Here is a 16,420-nt window from a genome sequence, read left to right as displayed (position 1 = left end):
TTCAGAAGGGCAAAAAAAAAGTAGTTATTCAAACCTAGACACTGTCCTGGGTGTGCTTCTGTAGTATGGCAGTGACAGTCCATGGAGAACCGAGAACAATTTATGTTATGTGACTTCTTGGTCTTATTACATAGTGGCTTCAGAGGCACTGATAAGGAAAGCATCACACCCTTTTGAAGTGGTAGATAAGACATACACTTAACTGATAAGGAACCAGTCAGAAGATGCAGTGATTTGTTAGGGGCCACAAAAACACACCTGTGTTAAGAATAAATCTTAGGAGCTCTAGTCTCAGTTGCATGGTTTAATTACAACAACACTCCCTCCTAAATATTGACATGATATACTGTCATTTTGTTTTGGAGCATGTTTGTCTCATATTGCAAAGTGGTTTAAAAACTAAAAAAAAGAAAAATACTTCCTGTACAAAACCCCTCAGAATATCGCCAGAAACACTTAAAACCTGCTGAAGTTGTTTTTTTGGTGTTTTTTCTTTTTTTTTTTTTTTTTTTTTGGCGGTTTTTTTTGTCATTGTTGTTATTGTGAAATATATTGGCATGAAAATAAAGCCAATAAACAAAGCCAATGCTCTTATTGCAAGCATTAGTGGCAAAACTAAATTAAAAAATAATGAAACTTGAAAATTAGAAATGTTAAGTTCTTTTTATCCCTCTTGTTCCTACACCACTAGAAATCTGACTGAGGTATTTTTCATATTTTTACATGTAAAATTATGCACAAATTTGCGCAAATGTACAAAATCCAGATACAAGTCCTGTGGTGACTGATGGCTCTTCTGTAAACATACAGTCCTTAATGGATGCATGTAGTATCCTTCTCTGTGTTTGTAGAACATGAAAGAGTAGTTGTAGGATAAATGATTAATTCACTTCAGACATAACACTTTTCATGCTTCATCTACGGTGTGGTTGATGTATTTTGCTTTACAATCTGGCTGCATCCTAAATGGCCTTACTCTGAAATGGGCATTTCAACAAGTCTGACTTCCTGGAAGGACCAGCAATATCTCAGTGCATCTTAATCAAGCCAGTGGTGTGTCTTGTCTGGAAACAAACTGCATCACCAACTTTGCTGGCTTAAGGGAACAGTATTAATTAGCTACAAGTGAATGTAGGAATAGAAGATTTAACAATGAAAGCGAATGTTCCCCATCTCTGGAAATGTCCAAGGCTGGGTTGGACAGGGCTTGGAGCAACCTGCTCTAGTGGAGGGTGTCCCTGCCCATGGCAGGGGGTTGGAATGAGATGGTCTTTACAGTTACTTTCCACCCAAACCATTCCATGGTTCTAGGAAATGTCTCTTTAGTAAATTGTGTATTGGCTTCATGGTCAAAAATAACTTTGCAAAGAGGCTTCAGAATATCTCATTAGATGGAAGTATGTCCTTTACCTTTGGACATTACAACAGTCTGTAGTTTCACATACGACTGTATGCACCATGTGTTTTCTCTTGTATTGAGAATAAATTCTTTTGCCCATGGAAAAATATTTCCTGCTTACTTTAACTGATAGAATGAGATCTTGCTGAATCTGTGATGCTGGGAGTCTGTCTGTAATCCATAAAAATTAGTTCTAGTTTAGGGTAGAATATTGTGTCCCATGGTGCAGAACATGTGTGTGCTGATGAGCTATATCTGGATTCGCACATACTGATCTTTTTGGGTCCTAAGTGGAGTAAAATTTGTTTGGCTTTTATCTTTCAAGGAGGATGTTTGTCCACTTGATCGAACCCCCATGAAATTCAGTTCTCTCTTCTGGAGGAGACAAGGGGTGGAATAGCAGTGGGAGTAGAAAAAGCTGAGTTTAGGGGTCTAGACTGAAACAGGGGCCTTGGTTTATTCCTTTTTGGCAGAGCTGAACAATGTTTTAGGCTGAGGTTTTGGAGGGTAGAATCTCCTAAAGATGACTGAGTTGTATGGGCAGTGCCTGCTGGTATTTATAGCTGGTTTCAGCTGTAGCTTTTCACTCAAAAAATCAGATTCTTAGTGCAAATTGATGACAGATCACCAGCGTGAGAGGAGATGTACTTGCACATCCTCGCTTGAGAATGTGGCCCAGACTGCTCCATGGAAACAAAAGAGAGAAGCAGATGCGCTGCTAGTTTTTGCTTTAAAATCTATTCTGCATGCCTGAAATGGAAATGTGCTCGTTGGGTTTCTCATTTATTTGTCTCTAGATAATTTTTCCCTGTGGAATTGCAAAGCTTCCATGTCCTTAGCCCTGAAAGCCAGTGCCCTGCAGAAGACAAAGGCTGGTATCTTTCTGTCACCCCCTCCCTGTCACTGCTGCTGCCCCATCCACCTCGAGGATGCCTTGACCTTGTTTAGGAGCTTTGGCTGTTTAAGATGTCAGCCCCAATGTCAGGAATCCCTCTGGTGCAGTAGGCCTCCTGTTCTAAATTTACTCTCCTGGTTTATGGTGCCTCCTCTGTGGCTGCAGCAGGAGGCCCCTTTTGTGGCTCGGGGAATCCTTTGTGCACAGAGCCCCTCACGAGGGCTGCTGGCAAGGTCTGGCACAGTGGCTGCCACCATGTGCTCTGTTGTTGCAGCTAGGTAAGATCAAATTCAAATAAAATCCTGTCATTCCAATTAGGTCAAAAGGCCGTCCTTGGGACATCGTAATTTCCATATCCCAAGATGCTGGTTTGGCCTGAGACTGAAGTACTCCTGGGAGAACAGCACTGCTTTTATTCTAAAGCAAAGCTAGATTATTTTGCATTTGATTTAGCAACCTTTATAACATCCTGCTAGCCAGCAGTAATTAGGGCTTTAGTTGAATGCCTAGTAGCAATAGTTATGGATCGACTATGAGGGTTTTTTTTTCTTGTGCCTGTATAAGAAGTGTAAAAGTGACATACACAGGAGGGCAAATGTTATTTTGTCACTTTATACTGGGAAGAAACTGGGAAACACATTAGTTAACATAAAAAGAAATGCAGACAAGTAGTTTTTGTCCTGCCCGCGGCAACTGAGCAGTGTGATATGTGCATGTGCATTTTGTGCATTATATGCATTTTGAGGGGATGTTCACAAAAGCCAGCATTAGCCCCACCAACTTATTGAGGCCATTCCAGATTACCTAAAGTGACACTTCTGTTCCATGTTCCTCCTAAAGGAACCTCACTCTCTCTCCTCCCTCAACATTTTTTACTTCACAAGAAATTTTTTGATTCAGCTTTTATTGGAACGTGTGCTCCTAACACACTTGGGCCTTTTCAGTGCATTGCACAAGAAAGACAAATTCACTGGAAATCTAAAAGCATTTTTAAAAGGAAAAGATTACTTCTGTGCAAAGCCGTATTGATGTAGAAGTTTCCTCTAATGCCTCATTATTTAAGCTGTGACCTTATTTTGTCCTTCAAGTGGTCCCTGTTACCTTAGAGATCAAGCATATTATGAAGCAGAAAGTTAATTGCTTTGTTCAGGGAGGAGAAAACATGACTGTGCTGTTAAGTTGCATTGGCTGCACCGTGGCAGGAGGGAGCCTTGTAAGCAGCACCTCATGAACAGTATTTATTAGCATGGCAAATATTTTTCTTTGTGCTAAACTCAAGTCTTACATGCTGCTCTTTTGTAAAGGATTAATTTACTGGTAAATTTGCTTTTGTGAATTGCCAAAGTTTTGAATAATAATCTTTAATTTCTCTCCTGACATAAGTTCTTTGCTCGATGGTATTTAAGTTCTGCCTGAGATTTTATAATGTGACTCGACTTGCCAATGTTGCAATGTTCTTTTCTTTCCCATTTTGTCACATACAAACATGCTATGAAATCCATTTACAAAGTAGCTTCTCTTCAGCATTCTGAGTACACAGCTTTCCTGCCAAGCCTAGGGATGGAGGCTGGTTGCCTGCAAAGGGCAGGAAAATAGTGTTTAAAGCATTTAAAGCATTTGAATTTTCTTATCCTTTTGCTGAGGAATCAAATACTGATCGCTGCTGGAGGGAGAGTGGTGGGACCATGGGTGAATGGTCTGAACTGGTACTACAAATCCCATGCTCTTACTTTTATGTGGAAAGGTATCATTTTCAATATGGTACCTGTATGATTCAGTTTCTTAGTCTTAGTATAGACAGGTCTTGCACTGATCCTTTTAAGCCTCTTCCTTGTCTCAGCCATTTACTTAACTATGAGTGCAGTTATTTTACATTTAACTTACCAAGGGAGCTGCCATGTGAGACCAAACCATCCTTAAAAAAGGGAGGATTCAGAGCTAAGATACCAACTAGAGCTGTGTGGTAGAACATTTGGTCCTCACTTTAGGGCTTACAAGAGTTGCAGGTTTAGTTTGTTGATTGAAAGCCCCTTAAACTGAAGCTGTTTCATTCCTGTGACTGAAGAGTGGCTGGACACCATTTGGGTTGCTGACACATCTCCTGTCACGTTCTTGTTCTTGGGCTGGTGATGAGCCACCAGACAGTCTGGTTTGTTACATCAGAAAGAGGTTAATGCTTCTTCAGGAGCACCAGGTTGGACTTTGCATTTGGGTAACAGGCATCAGATATATTTGCAGGCAATTAACAAATACCCTCCAGCATTGAGCCACATGGATTCAAAGTTATGTTGCATAAAAGATGGTGTTACTATTTTGGAAAGCCTTGTGTAGGTAAATTTTTGACATTATTTCATTGTTGTGAAAGTGCTCAAATGATGTTAGTCAAAAAAGAGAAGGAAAAAGTTAATGACAAACAACAGATCATAGACTGACCCAAAAAGAGGCAGTCTTCCAAGAAAGAATGGAAGCTTTGGAATTCTTTCTCTGTTATATTTTTGGACAGTGCTAAAGTCAGGCTGTGTTTTGAAGAATTTTTTTTTGCTCTTCTAACTTTAAAGCAATTGACTTACACCTAGAGAAATTTGAGACTGTGCTTGTTGAATTCAAAGGAGACGAGTGTGATTTGATGCTGTCATGGTTCTACTTTGTAAAATTGCATGTTAAGAGGTAAATAACATACAGATAAATTACATACAGGTTTTTACCAGCCTTGCTATTTTAGACTAAGATTATACAGAAGGCTCTAATGAGATCATTAAGGGCCCAGCCACACCAAGCAGCTGCTGGGGGAAACTGAGGTTTTAAGACTTAGGTTTCTTATTTAATATAACAATTAAAAATATCTTGTGTTTTATTTTAATCACAGGTCGACTTTACTTGGTTGATACAATAGCAGGAGATCCAGAGGTTCTGCAAGCAGATGCGGAAACATACTATGAAAAACTCTTGAAGAAGTCATTGTCCACTCCTGATGTTTTTTCCATCCCTGGAGGAGGAGAGGTAGTAGGCTGCTGTTTCCTATGCTGCAAATTAGATACCTGCAGATTAGTTGTTGATTGTGCTCATGATCAGCTAGTAGGGGTAAACTTGTGTGGCTGGACTGCAGATCTCATAAAATCAGCAAATCGTGCATTATTTCAAATAATTTGCATGGTGTCAATGAGAGATGAGCTTAAAGTCCAAGTCTAAAAGCCTCTGAGTGTGGAAGTTTGGTGAACTTTGCATCTTGACCTGCCTCATTACAGGACTGAACCAAAAGCAAATTTTATAGAGATTTATACCAGGGTGGTGCTCTGTATTCTGCCTCTACTGTGCAGTTTACACAGGCATTATGATACAGTCTGTCTTTTGTTTCCATTCTTTCCAGTACTTGTTTTGGTAAATTTGAGTGTGGATGCTCCCAAAGGAAGTCTGTTCCTAAGACACCTGGGTGGAATAGAGATGACTGAACAGACCTATTAAAAATTTTTACTGCAGTCAACCTATGAAACCTTTAATTCTGGCATTTGGTAGATCATAAAAGATGTGCTGAGGTACCTGTTATTGTACTATCAAAGCAGAAATTGAATTAGTTCAAATGACTGTTTAGAATACAGTAGCTTTTCTGCAATTTAGGAAAATAATATGCAGTAGTTTCCAGAAAAATGCTGTTCCAGGTGGGAGCAGCTTCGGCTTTGAGCCGGGAATGTAACAGGGTTTAAATACTCTTTTAATGCCCTCTAGTGGAGCCTGTAGGGCTAAATACAAACAGACTGAACATGCAGAGATCCCCCAGTTTAGGGCTTCTGTGTCCTTACCTTCCATGCCTGCTGGTACTTTCAGAGGTTCATTTGCCGTTCCAGTAGAAGGGAGGGGAGGTTAAAATCCCAGGCAGTGCTCTGTGTGTTCCTGCAATAACCACACACGCTGAGATCAATCAAAGGTGGACTTCTGGCTTTTGGTTCACAACTGTCTTGATTTTGTGGCTTGTCACCAGCCCTTAAATGTATCACATGACTGATCTGAGTCTCATAGCAACACATTTCTCTTTGCATTCATTTAATTCAGGTCTAATCTAATCTGCAGTCAGCCAGTCAAGGGCATAAGTAATGGTACTGTTCTTGTTGTATTGTCTTTTTTCCTTATACTCTATAATAAATAGCTCAAAGAATGTTGATGTTTTGTAATTTAAAATAATGTAAATGTATCAAGGCAAAACTCCCCTTCCCAGTGAACATCCCAGCTAACAATCTCTACTCCAGACCCACAACCTGAAGGATGAGGGGTTTGGTGTTCGAATAATGGCTGCATTACCAAGCATTTTTTCCTCCTTCTGCATCCGAATTAAAGCAGGTTTCAAGTGGCAGGACTGGCAACAGTGCATAATCATTTAGCAGGAGTTAAGTGGCTGTCAGCCCACTTGCTGGGGTCACAGAACTTCTTTTTGGTACGGCTTGGTCAAGCATCCAGGACACAAATAGCAAGGATTACTGCGAGTGAGGGTGCGAGCCCGTTGGCAGCGGCCGCACACAAAGCTATGCTTGGCTCCTGCTGCTCTTGTTAACACCTGTGAAAGTGCACATTTACCTTATCAAACAAAATAACAATCATGGCAGTATTGCAAGTCCTCCTGGCCTTTTCATTATGGAAACTCTCCCAGGTGCCGTAATGACATCGATGCTGTTATGTTTGAAGCATGCAAAGAACGACTGAATCCCCAGATTTAGGCAAGCTCATGAATACAGATTTCAAGCAGTTTTCAAGTTTTTTTGTTTTTTTTTTTTTTTCTCTTCTGTAGTCCAGTGTTTGCATAGATGCTTCCAGGATTCTGGCGCTCATCAACTACTGAACACTGGTTTCAGCTTAGAGTTGTTATCCTGAATAATCCATATTCATATTTCTTCCATGTACCAAGAAATATTAAATGTAGCACGTGACTGATTTGAGTTTCATAGCAAACTGACAAATGGGTGCAATTAGAGAGAGAGGCACACCCACACATACACAATGGACCAGATTTTGGAAAGTACAGTACATACTGTGCTAAGTCATGCACGCTCTTTGCCTGTACCTAAACTTACATGACAGCATTTGCAATATTCATATGGAAATCGTCATTTCTATGCATATAGAGCTGTTTGAGCACAGTAATTTTGTGTTTATGTGTCACATCATTTAGAAGTTTAGTCTAAGAGCAAAAGCTTGAGAGCTGCGTTTTGATTTTAGCTTTGCCTTCAACTTAACCACCTTGTGCCAATTATCTACCCTCGCTGTGCCTGGAAGATAAACTGCCCAGGCACTGCCCTCATGCTTTGATACTCCCTGTACCCTGAGGCTTGATTCATTGTTTGCAAAACACCACAAGTACTCAGCTGGAGGATGCTGTAAGAAGTGCAAGTTATATTTGTTTTCATTTGATGTGTCTGGTCTTTCATAACACCATTTGTCTGCGTGTGACAGTGTTCAAAGCCAGGTTATGTACTAACCAGAGCAAGTCAGCATTAAGGTCTTCACTAACTTCAGTAGCTTGATTTCTTTGAAATTAACTTTCCTTATGGATAATATTAAAATATTATGTATATTTCAGTGCCTTGAACTTGAGGATTGAGAAGTTGTTGTGCTAAGCTTGTACCTTGCATGTCAGCAAAGCATGTCAATAAAACATGTCATAAGTGCATCTGATACATGAAGTACTTGTTGTGAGTTTTGCAGTACAAAGAGCTACAGGGCTTATTTGTTTTTTAGGTTAAACTTGAAGATTCCTGTGTGTGTTTTGTCCCTCTCTACCGAAATAATCCTACTTGCAAACTGTTGCTGTTAACTGATCCAAAGGATAAAGAGACAGGTTAGAATTGGTCAAAATATTTTGAAATTTGAGTAGTTGTAATTTCTTTACCTTTAAGATGGTTTGCTTATGTATTTAAATATTCTGGGTTTTGTTTTGAATATGAAGTGGTATCTGTTTATCTGTCAAGGATTTGTGTCAGTGGGCTGTTGATTAGGTGGAAGAATTGACAATCAGGACTTTTAAATTCTATGCATAAATTCTATGCTGGTAGCTGAAAAAATCACCTTGGGTAAATCTGTCATTCTTTCTGACTTTATTCAACAGGATAATATTTTTTCTAATTCAGAATGATGTGAAATTTAACATTATGATTTGAATAGAATCCTGAAATCTTTAAACAATAAAATACAGGTATGAAATAGTATTGCTTCTTACTGATTTTTTTTTTTTTTTCTTACTTCATGATATTTTTTTCAGTCCTGGGTTTAATTGCCTTTTATTTCCAGTACTGGAGTGTACCACCAGTGCTATTCCAGAGCTATTTACTGGTGTGTAGATTAAATGAGGAGTGTTGATGTTACTGTGAAGGAATGGGCTGTAGAATTTTTGGAATATCTTCAATGAGGACATGAACTTTTGCATTGACCCACTGTGTCACTTAGGAAATACAGAACACATGAAACCTCTCAAGCTTCCAGCTTCCAAATGTGGCAGCAAACTGATGACATCTGTCATTAAAAGTGGACTTCCTTTTTAAAAGGATAAGCTATAAATTATGCCTGAAAAGCTTCAATAACCAGGATTCTTAATAATAAAGCAAAGGCAAAACAAAATTCTCTGTTCAGTTCTAAGTGTGGCAGGTAATGATCTTGCACTCCTAGAGCAGGTTCTGTTAGTGTAAGTGTTCATTGTTCAGTCCTACCCTGTAAGCAGGAAATTTCTTCAGAAGAACAAAAAACAGATTAAAATCACCTGTGGTTAGAGGTGAACTCTGCAGTTTTCCAGCTCCTTCTACACAGGATTTCAGTTGGATCTTTGCTAATGGGCTGTGATTCACAGGAGAAGGTAGGAGACCTTTCCACATTCCAAGTGTAGTCAAAAGACTTTCTGGTCCCTCTGAAACTATTGATGTAGAATTACTCTTCTGACATTAATTTATATATACCATTAATATTTCTCTGCAGAGAGGCACACACTGGTGTTATAAAGGGGAGAAGTATCTACACCAGAGGCCAGACTTGCTCAGAGTGCAGTTGTGCTCTCCTGACTTGTGTTCAAAGGAACGTGGCTGAAAACAGCACTGAGATAGTTTAGTCTACACAAGAGGAATTTGGATCTGTAACTACAAAGCAGGAATAAAGAATTATTAAATAGATGCAGGTGAAAGTGCATTTAGCACAGCTCTTCAGTTAAATGATCTCGTATTAGGAACAAGAAGTATTAATGAGATACAAGCACACAAGGAAAAATGATTTCTCACAGGAACAAGTCAAACAAGTCCAATTGGAGCCTAAATTACATGATAGCTATCTTCATTAAAAGCTTAAACCTAGCAGAAGAAACACCTTATTATATTATAAACAACAGCCTGACTGACTGCTCTGATCCCCCCTTGTAAAATTTCAGCTTAAGTTACCAGTGCAGAGCCAGAGGAACAGAGAGATCTCTTAAGCCTGGTTATTTAAATAAGGCCCACATCACCTGGCTTTTGATATTTCATTCCACAAGTATGATTTAAAGGATTTTCTGGAAGTTCTTTGTTTCTGGATTTTATGTACTATAAACATGTGACCAATTTTCCTGCACACATCAGATTTGACCGATGTGATTTTTCTTTCTTTAGATGAGTTTTAATAAATTTTCAGTAATTCTGTAAAGCCTGCTGGGTTGTATGTGCATACCTATACATATGGGTTTATACATTTGAAGTATTTTGTCCTAAAATTTTTCCCACAGCTCAGCAGATTTGGAATTGACTCTTAGAGTGGCAGACTGTGCTAAGGAGGCAACTCCACCTGGATTTGCTCACCTACGTGACCTTTTGTTCTGACCAGTGAACAGACCAAATTAATTCAAAACCAATTCCTTCAGAGAAAGGCAATATATTTTAACTTAGTCTTTGTTACTTTAAGGACATTTTACTTTAAGGGCAGAAAATGAAAACATTTAGCAAGTTACATAATTTTCTTTTCCTGACTTGAGCTTTACACTTTTCTTGTGAAGCAAGTTTCATCCAGATGGAAGAGGAAAACAGTCTTGCTGTAGTTCATCTCTTCTTTTCCTCTACCTGTCCACTGCATCTACATTTTAGTTCTCTTCCACAGCAGGAGCACTCTTGGAAGCAAATTTCCTGGTTGTGATTCAGTTTGATGGCATTTAATTCTTGAAAATTGGTTTAAAGAGGGGTGGATTCCACCACTGAGATTTATTTTTGATCATCTTGATAAGATGAGTTGTCCAGAAGTGATGTGTAGCTTGTGGTTTGAAATGATCTGCATATTTCAAAGAGAAAATGGTTATGGCAGCTTCTCTCTAGGACTTGGTCTTGGTTGGAAGCATTTTTAATTTATTTTTGATGGGCTGAGTGTTGTGTTCTGTTAGTATATCTGTACAGATATTTTTATGAGAACGTAAATTGCATTGTAAGGGCTTACAGAGCATAACATGGGTGATTAACATCTTTATAACACTAAATAAACATACCTTATTGTGGCATTTTCTGTGTGCTGCATCTAATAATTCACAATAACTGTGAGATGCCTTGGAACATTTATCACAAGACATTTGCTACAAATCACTGAGTAGAGCTTGAATTTTATAAGAGAATGTAACTGGTTGCAGGGAACATCTATCTGAGATATTTGAACGGCTGCCATTCCAGCAGGAATCTGCTTTCCTCCCAAGCTTTAATGTGTTTGTTTTGATAAAATTCCTAGAAAAGAGTGAGAAATGCTCTTATTCCATTATAAAGACAGGGAACTGTGGGACCCAGCTAGTTCAGGGTATGTCAGTGTTGCAGAGTGCAGTTCAGAGAAGGATTTCTGAGGATTTTCTTGCTCCAGTATCAGAGTATTTCCACAGTGGAAGTCTTGCAAAAGCAACCTCTTTAAGTGTGTCAGCAATCGGGAATAGTGACAGAATTAAGGTAAAGATGACTTTTCAGAAAGTACTACTACTTTATCTTAGATATTTATTAAGCAAACTCTAATTGCACCTATCATATGTAACATCACCTTTATTTAGTTTGTAACTGAGGGATGTGTTTCAGCAATTCAGATAAGGCTGGGGAAAAAGAAGGACCAAGCTGGATGTCGCTTTATTTTTTCTTCTTTGCTCTGTGTGTAGAATCCTGATGTGCACATTTCATTTAAATAGTTGCATACCAGTGTGGGAACATTTGGCCAGCATAGCCTAGGAAGTAAAAATATAATCCAGGCCTGAGTTGGGAAGGGATCCATGTTTGCCCAGCAAAAGTAGACATTTCATAATCACAATTGCATTATGCTTTGTGCCTAATTCAGCTCAGTCCTGGATTCCAAACTCTCGTGTGCTGTGGAATCCTGTGCTCCACTGCCTGTCAGCTTCTTGCAACACCCTGTGTTTGTCTGAGTGCAGGTGATGAAAGTACTGAGGTTTAGCAAGCTGCTGCTTACAGGGCAAGCCACCCACCTGAGCATGTGTAAACCCCATTAATTGTGACCTGAAATGCATTTTCACTTGGTCTTGCAACTGCAAGATCCAGCACATCGAGTCTTGCAGTTGCAAGGTCACTGTAGTCACACACATGGTGATTCAGAGTTCAGGTGATGTGTGTTGGCAATAACTCCATCTCTCGTGATCAGGTGGACTGAACTGAATGTTTTGGAAAGAACAACAAGGCTGGGAAGGGAGAGAAAGGGAACATGTGGTCTCACAAATCATGTTTGCATTTGAAATAGTGTTCCTCAAAGTTGATTATGAAATGAAAATGAGAGTATGGGGAAACATGGATGGATTTAACTGCGGACCAGATGTTGACTTGAAAAATGATAACAAAAAGCAAAGTACATATGTTTGTGTGAAATTTGGAGAAATGTTTTTTCCTTCAAGGAAGGCATCCATATAGATAAGGTTGCTCAAGTAATGTGATGTGACAGTTGCTATGTCAACTAGTGTTCCCTTCCACACATTTAAATTATTGAATAGCACAGTAAATGTTCTATAAAAGCAACTCCTTCCAACATGGTTATGCATCTTCCTGTTTTCCTCAAAGCTTTTAAAAACTTTTCTGACCTTTGCTATGTGTCTTGTATGTCTGAACTGTGTGCCAAACCTCTTTGCAGCTCTTATTAAAGTCAGCATTTGGCCCATTATGTCCCCTTTGTGTGACTCAGCTCCCTTTGTAGCTGCATGTTTCATGGATGTGTAATGGAGCAGTGGCTGCTGCATTTGAAAGCAGAGGGAAGGGTTTGAGGGAACAGATTGAATCCATCACAGAAAGAGTATGAAAATCCCATGCAAGTAAGTGCATAATATTTAATGAATTGAGTCTGGTGCTATAAACAGGCATCTGCCCTTGCGTGCAATACTTCTTCCTTGTTAACCCAGCACACAAAGTGTAATGCTTTCTGGCACATGCTTTAATAATTTATTGGAAATATAAGTTAGCTAAGCGGAATCTCCAGCCTTAAAGCCAGCAGGAGTGATGGAGTCTGAAGCAAAAAGGGAAATTAACCTGTGTGCATCAGTGACATTTGTATAACCTGAGGCTAAAACAGGTAAATGCTGAATCCTGTCCTTAAAGTCATTTCATTTCCTCATGTGTGAATTTGTTTCTAACTCACAGATGGTTTTGAACTTTCTTATATTTGTCCCTAGCTGGGTAGGTTAGAGCCAGTTGTTGGAGCGCTCTTGTAGGACTCAAAACATGTGAACTGTGTGCTGTTCTTTGCAACATTCTTCCTATATTCTATTCTATCTTTCTATATAAAAATGGACATGGTAGGTGCCCTATTTGAAGATATTAGAGATACTGGTGCTCTTGAACAATCCTGGAATTGTAGCCATGTACTTTAGGTGAATGTCACCAGTGTACAGATACTAAAAGTTCTTTTTGCTGAAATATTTGCTGTTTGCTGTGTTTGTGGTCATAAATGATCAGATTTCTGTGTTTATTCCAAAACCTCATCCAAACCCTTAAAATTTATTCTCAATTCTTTGAAATGACCCCATGTCAAAACTTTTCTTTCTGAACAAGGCTTGGAAGTAATTTCAGTGTCGCTGTTGCTGCTTCAAGTCTTTTCCTTGTAAATCTATTGGCAGGCAATGAATTCTGGAGATGAACATGTAGGAGTAGGGTTTAAATACTTGTTCCTGCATATGTGAAAAATTGAGGAAGGATGGGAAGAAGTGGGGTGCAAGTTTTGCATCACACCTACATGAGGACTTGACTTACGTGGGCTGCTGATACACTTTTGCTTCAGGGCAAAGTGTATCTTATTATGTGTGTCTATGTCTGTCTTTTCTTGATAGAAACCTCTCTGTGTGCATTTGAACCTCCCCAAATATCTGTCCATGCAGAGATTTAGGAGTCTGTACTCTAAAGGTACCCATAGATAGAAATTCAATCACGGAGAGAGCTGAAAAACTGTTTGATAAAGCAGTTATGAGAATTTTTGTGTTTGACTTGCATGAGTGCAAATATGTGCACTCAAATATATGCAAATATGTGTGTGTGGGCAGGGGAAAGTTTGAAAGAAACTTGAAAACTGTAACCTTTATCCAGATAGCTCCTCTGTCCCAAATGCCACTCAAACCTTCTCTGCTACTGAACTTACTATTAAGCAGGAAGTGCTTTATTCATATGGAACACAGGCTGTCACACCAAAGTCACATCAATTCCTGAGAAAAATTATCTTCACTTGATGCCTCGTGCAGTACTGAAAATTGGATATCAGGGGACGTGGAGGTGAAATTGAAATACAATTGTTGTTCTGCTGTCTCATAGCAGAACAGACTGGAGTCAGCTGTGGGGAGAAGTAGATCTGAGGCTGCCTGTGGAAGAATTCTGAACGTACTTTGTATTTGTGGGTAACGTGTTCCCCTGTTTTTGTTTTTGTAGTCTTGGCAGTTTATCTGAGCCAGCGTTGGTGGCCTGTGGAAGATGTTGTGAAGACGGCTGATCCTGCTAGAGATGGGCTTGTTTTGGTGAGGATGCTGTTTTGAACAGTTGCCTTTATCCTGGACCTTCCCAGCCAGAACAATCCTATGGAATTGTCTCTGGTCTCCTACAGCTTCTGCTGTGAACCTGTGGGATTTGGGCTTTGTGGCTCACCAAATGCTTCACATCTCCACAACACAGTGACATGCACATTAGTCCTCTCCAAACAATTCTGTATGCATGCAGTTTATGATTCATCTGTGGGATTTATTTTCTTTTGGTTTTTAGTTTACCCTCACTGCCTACTAAAGGAATAATCATAAATTGAAATACTACATTAGCAATAATTTCTCACATTAACTGTCTGGTGGGAGGTGTTACTACCCTTTGGAACAATGTATTATCTAGCTAGTTATGATTTTTTTTCCTTGGATAATTTTTATATTATGTTCATGTTATGAAATGGTTGCTATTTAATAATTTCTGTATCCATAATTCTTTTTCGAAATAAATTATTTTAGTAAGATAGAACTACTTTTTCATAATTTGAAAGGTTTGGGTAGCCTGTAGTCTGTTTGCAGCTAAAATGTCAGATGCCTGCTGCAGATGAGCTTTGTGTTGCCATGAGGTTATTAAATCAGTTTTGTTTCCTACTCAACCCTCAGTATCTTTGGTCGTTAATGATTCTGTTCTTTTATCATCTTTTCCTTTCACACATAGAGGTTAATTATTTTCAGAATTAAGTAGGCTTTTTATGGGTAACTGGAGGGATTTTGAGATACCAATCCTTGCAAGATAGAACTTGGAGCAGGAACACAAGCATTCAGGCTTTCAAGCATCTCTGTATCAACAGAGAATGAAAATAATGTCTGAAAATAGAAACCTTACCCCCTGTAGCTCATTGCTGAAAGGTAAATCCCCATTATTTGTGGAAACTTTAATTTCTTTCTGAACGTTGGTGTGAAGCTTCTTGGCACCCATTTTTACCTTGATGGTCAATATAATCTTGTTCCTTTATATTCCTCCATCTCCCTCTCCTGTCAGTTGTTTCCTAAGAAGCCCAGCACAGAATAACTGTTTATGTTACACTAGATTACAGCTAGTTGGGAAAGACCATTCTCTGTTTTGTACAGTGTCTATCTCAGTAAGGTCCTGGCCCACTAAACTCTTCGATGCTGTGGCAACACAGGTAATAGGGGAGAGGTGATTGGGCCCACAGTGTGAGTCCAATTGTCATGTCACTTTTGAGTAGGATTAGATTGCCTTGATCCAAATCTGGTTCCAAATCTGTGACTTGTTCACTGTGACTGCAATCAAGATACTTCTGCTGCTTTAGAATTCCTCTCTGTGACAACAAGAGATATGTCAAGCTTTATAAATAGTTACTAAATTATTCTATGCCCGCTGGATAGAGGGTGAAACACTAGGAAAAACTGTTTTTGTTATTCTAGCTGAACCAGCTCAGGAGGTATTTTCCCCAAATTAAGTGTACATGTTTCCTGACCTCCTCCTTCCCAGCCTCTTTTGATTTTGAAACCTTTTATGAGATGCAAAATACTATTCTCTGCCTCATTTTTCTTTGGTCTGTTTTTGTTTGTTCTCTAAGGTCCAGACATTTGGAGAAAGGATTGTCCTCTTTGTTCTGAACTGCATTATTTTTGGAATGCTGGAAGGGAGTTCAGCTAATGATGCATTCTTTCTACCTCACTCTGCCACCGAGCGTGCCAAAATACTCTGGAGAAACGGCGAGGCTGCTGCCTTTTACTCAGTCAAGATGAAAGGTAAGGTCATTTTAGAGACACAGTTCCACTGGTTCCTAATAGCTAAAAATGTAATCCTTTTGTTTATCTTTCAGTATAAATAATCCTGGCTCTCATTTACATTTTTATATGAAATCTCTCTCAGAATTAATCTGGGGAACAAACCTTCCCAGAATTTGGAAGCCATCCACGTTACTTTCATTTAAACATGATAGTTCCAAACCCTATTCTGATCTGAGGTACTTAGGCTTACTCCAGTAAAATGTGCTTTAATGCAGCCAAGTAGGAGGTCGTACATCTAGGAACAAAGAATGCAGGGCCTATCCACAGGATGGAGGACTGCAGGAAAGAATGATACCTGAAAAAGGAATGCAATTCCCAGGGGGAAAGACGTATTGGGAGTTGGTGGTGGGAAGAAGAGGAAGGATCCTTGGTTGTGTGAGGAGCAGTGGCTGGGCTG

General features: G+C 39.3%; 1 protein-coding gene across 1 annotated transcript in view; it reads left to right on the top strand.

Annotated features, from left to right (window-relative positions):
- Nucleotides 1-16,420, top strand: part of LOC310914606 (protein FAM169B-like) — a 36,240-nt gene that overhangs the window by 6,913 nt on the left and 12,907 nt on the right. The window contains exons 2-5 of the mRNA XM_083870870.1: nucleotides 5,161-5,294; nucleotides 8,019-8,118; nucleotides 14,162-14,247; nucleotides 15,807-15,981. Coding sequence (XP_083726996.1) covers nucleotides 5,161-5,294; nucleotides 8,019-8,118; nucleotides 14,162-14,247; nucleotides 15,807-15,981 — 495 coding nt within the window. The remainder of the gene's footprint in view (nucleotides 1-5,160; nucleotides 5,295-8,018; nucleotides 8,119-14,161; nucleotides 14,248-15,806; nucleotides 15,982-16,420) is intronic.

The sequence above is a fragment of the Zosterops lateralis genome (assembly GCF_965231275.1).
Source record: "Zosterops lateralis genome assembly, chromosome: 13".
NCBI lineage: Eukaryota > Metazoa > Chordata > Aves > Passeriformes > Zosteropidae > Zosterops > Zosterops lateralis.
Note: the sequence above shows the minus strand (reverse complement) of the source record. Positions and strands in the feature narration are given on the sequence as shown.